General features: G+C 41.3%; 1 protein-coding gene across 11 annotated transcripts in view; it reads right to left on the bottom strand.

Moving 5' to 3' along the window:
- Positions 1-4,279, bottom strand: part of Kif1b (kinesin family member 1B) — a 137,068-nt gene that overhangs the window by 74,269 nt on the left and 58,520 nt on the right. For all 11 annotated transcript variants that reach the window (XM_031379482.1, XM_031379485.1, XM_031379484.1 and 8 more), the window contains one exon: positions 2,695-2,770. In XM_031379482.1, coding sequence (XP_031235342.1) covers positions 2,695-2,770 — 76 coding nt within the window. The remainder of the gene's footprint in view (positions 1-2,694; positions 2,771-4,279) is intronic.

Genomic DNA, 4,279 nt, shown 5'->3' on the forward strand with positions numbered 1-4,279 from the left:
GATGAGTGGGAAGGGAAGGGGGCCATGCAGCAGATATGGAAGAACTGTCACTGGATGAGTGGGAAGGGGGCCAAGGAATCCTGTAAGTTAAGATTTTGAAAGGAACTAAAGCGTCCTCTGCATCATCACCAGCGTCTACATTTCTGATAGAAGAACTGGGCTACTGCAAAAGCTGGTCTTGAACTCAGAGATCCACCTGACACTGCCTCCCAAGTGCTGGGATTAACGGCATTTGGCACCATGCATAGCTAACTACCAAATTCCTTTTTTAAGCTGTTTTTTTTTTTTTTTTTTTTTTTGCAAGTACCTTGAATTCAGGTACTTACACACAGTAGAAAAGTTTAACTGGTAAGTCACAGTTCTTAACACATATACAACAATGTCATGAAAACTTAAGGGTTGTGGAGGTAGCCCAGGTGGTAGAGGGCTTGCCTCTCACACAATTAGCTCTGGGTTTGCTCTCTAGTACCACATATATGAGAAGGGTGCCATATGCCTATAATCCCTCTGCTTAAGAGTTGGGGCAGGAGGATCAGAAGTTCCAAGTCATCCTCTGCTACATAGTGAGTCTTAAGCCACCCGAGATATATAAGGCCCTGTCTCAAAAGAAGAGAAACTTTTAGAGATATACAAGAGCAAAATCTAAACTCTATCAAAACCATAACTGCTAGAATTTCTACCATGTAGGTATTATGTATAGACCATTAGGGTAAAACAACTCCACTTTAACTTCGGATTCCTTCGAGCTAAAGTAATAGGCAGTTTTTAGCCACCCAACTTGGGTGCCAGAAAACAAGCAGGGTCCACTGGAAAAATAGTAATTGCTCTTAACTGCTGAGACATCTCTCCAGCCTCGTTCTTCTTGTTTATGATCCAGGTTGGTTTTGAATTTATTATGAAACAGATACTGGACTCTGATCTTCCTGCATTCACCTCCTAAGTGCTATGATTGTAGATGTGTGTCACTATACCCAACTAAGTTCATCTTTTCTAATATGAAAATAACATATTAGAATTTATAGAAGTTTTATGATGTTTTTAAAAAGTGACTAAAAGAATCTTCACAAAAATTCTAAGACTAGTTCACATCTAGCAAAAGTGCCAACTCAAAACTCCCTGCCCTTGTACTCTAACCTACAACAGCATCTATGCACTTACATACTTACTCTCAACAGTACAATAGTAGGACATTGAGCATGGGGCCATATACACTGTAGGGTACCACTGAGTATACCCAGACCTTGAAGGGAGTTATCAGTGTCATGACACATATGCTTGGTACATCAATACATTATTCTCTACTGCTGCTATATATATAGGAGCACAGAACAGTAACTTAAGAATGGTACTCTACTATCCGACCCTAGGAAGCATCTCAAGCCAAAAAGAACACATAAGACATGCTATCGACCTAAGTAATAAATAACAAGGCCCTGACTATTCTACAACGATGATTATACAAGTAGGAAAGTAACTAACAACACACACACATACATACACACACACATACATACATACACACACACATACATACATACACACACATACACATACATACACATATACACACATACACACGCACATACACACACACACACACACACACACACACACACACACACACACACACACACACAGCTTGCTTGGGAGCCGGAAAGATGGCTCAGAGGGTAAGAGCGCTGGCTCCTCTCCCAGAGGTCCTGAGTTTAATTCCCAGCAACCACACAGTGGCTCCCAACCATCTGAACTGGGATCCAATGCCCTCTACTAGCTTTCATGTGTGCATGCAGACAGTGGATTCTTATAAATGAATAAATCTTTAAAAGAAAAGCATGCTAAAGGAACAGAAGCATCTAGAGAGTAAAGATTGGAGCTACTTTATTACAAGAAATTGTTGTAAGTAATAGAAATCACGGGACAGAAGTTGTTCACAAGCATCAACAGCTGGAAATGGCTCCTAAAAGTTATACAGCAGAGCTACTGACTGCAAACTTTTTTAAAGATTTATTTATTTATTTTACGTATATGAGTACACACTGTAGCTGTACAGATAGTTGTGAGCCTTCATCTGGTTGTTGAGAATTGACTATAGGACCTCTGCTCCCTCTAGTTGGCCCTGCTCGCTCTGGCCCAAAGATTTATTTGTTATTATAAATAAGTACACTGTAGCTGTCTCCACAGCATCAGATCTCATTACGGGTGGTTGTGAGCCGCCACGTGGTTGCTGGGATTTGAACTCAGGACTTTCGGAAGAGCAGTCAGTGCTCTTAACCACTGAGCCATCTCACCAGCCTGACTGCAAACTCTTATTAAATGCTGGGATTACAGACATGTGACATCCTTCTCAAAATATATGGTACCAGAGATCAAAGCCAGGGCTAATTGTATGCTAGGCAAGAACTGAACATTAAAAAGGAGCATCACTAAAGCAGCTGGTGCTGCAGCTAGGTCAGGAAGATCAGAGGAGCAACAAAAAGAGGCTTAAATATACCCAAGAGTAAAAGTCCCACTTCCCTGGATTTTATCTTTTGTAACTACTATAATCACTTTACAACTAGGTTGTCCTTGTATGTAAGATGAAACAAGAAATACCTGACATTAAGCTAAGGATCTAGATAAAAATGGCTCTCTGAAAGACATGCAGTGGCTTACTAAGGCAAACTGTTTTGTTTATTTTACAACATGCTTTCTTACCTTTTTAGGGGAGAAAACACCAAGTGTTCCCCCATCTTCCCGTATGGCAACTCCCATCTCAGCCAACAAGGCTTCTCTTGAAAAACCAAACAAAAACAGGAGAAAATCAGAATACTAAAACCAAGACAGCAATTACATTCGTTTTAAAAGAGCTGGAAAACAAGACAGGCAAAGCAAAAACAGTTGGCTATATCTAAAGCTGGCAAGGGAGACAGAGTGATGTGCTTATCACTCATGAGAGCCTATTTTTAAGAGAAACAGTACTCAAAATAAATCACAGAATACTTCTGTGCTAAGGTTCTGTTCATCTAGGTAAGAATTGTGAAAAGTTATACTCCTTCAGGCTGTGTATCCAACACAAAAAGACAGTATCCCTAGAATCTAAGAATGGCCAGCACTCTGGGGTTAACATTAGTGAAGGCCCAGATGTAATTATGTAATTCAGGGGTGAGTGGAAGCGAGTGGCTTGGGTATGTGAAGTACAGCCTGTAAATGTGATTTTTCTCAGATGTCATATTCCCATACGCCCCCACCATTTTGCTACAGTAATTCCAAGAAGCTTTGGGGTTGGTTTGTTTGTTTGTTGTGTGGGAGTACATGTGTGTTTACTGTGCATGTGCCTCATGCTGTGGAACCAACTCTGTGAATTTCATGTTCTTCTTCCACCTTCACATGAGCTTAGGGCTCTACCGCAGGAAATCAAGCTTGAGTAGCAAGTGCTGAGACGCCTTGCCGGCTTCAGGAACTCTAGTTAAATGTAAGGTAGGTAAGCAAACGTGTCACATTTACTGATCAGTACATCAGAGTTTGCTTCTCCCTCATTTTCCTAAGAGAAGAACTGGCTTTTTTTAAAGGGTGCAATTATTCAAACAGAATAAGTTTTTTTTTTTTTCTTCCCAAGACAGGGTTTCTTGTGGCTGTCCTGGAACTCACTCTGTAGACCAGGCTGGCCTCGAACTCAGAGATCCACCTGCTTCTGCCTCCCAAGTGCTGGGATTAAAAGTGGGCAACACCATTGCCCGGCTCAGAATAAGAATTTTAAAACTCTGCAACATAAACTATCCCTTTTACCCAAGTAAGTCAGCAGAGTCAGAACAGTTCCTTGGATGTGTGCTGTAACCAAGTGACATCCACGTTTTACAGTGGAAACTCTCCTTTACTCAGTAAGGTTTTCCCAATCCCAAGCAGCATCAAGTGTGGTAACTATTAAGCACATGACTCCCTAGAGCAGTGTTCTCAACCTTCCCAACACTGGGACCCTTTAACATGATTCCTCATGTTGCGGTGGCCCCCAACCATAAACTTATTTGTGTTACTACTTTATAACTGTAATTTTGCTACTGTCATGAATAGTAATGTAAGTACTTGATATGCAGACTATCTAATAAAAGACCCCAGTCCACAGGTTGAGAACTGCTGCCCTAGAGAATCCTTACATATGCAGATTTCACTTCAAAGTATAGATGTGATTGGATGCGCCTTCCCACAAGGAGGGCATGTATTTGTGATGCATGCCAGGACGTATAGATGTGATTGGATGTGCCTTCCCACGGGGGGTGGGGGGGTGGGGAATGTATTTGTGATG

This window comes from Mastomys coucha, unplaced genomic scaffold (genome assembly GCF_008632895.1).
Source record: "Mastomys coucha isolate ucsf_1 unplaced genomic scaffold, UCSF_Mcou_1 pScaffold18, whole genome shotgun sequence".
Classification (NCBI taxonomy): Eukaryota; Metazoa; Chordata; class Mammalia; order Rodentia; family Muridae; genus Mastomys; species Mastomys coucha.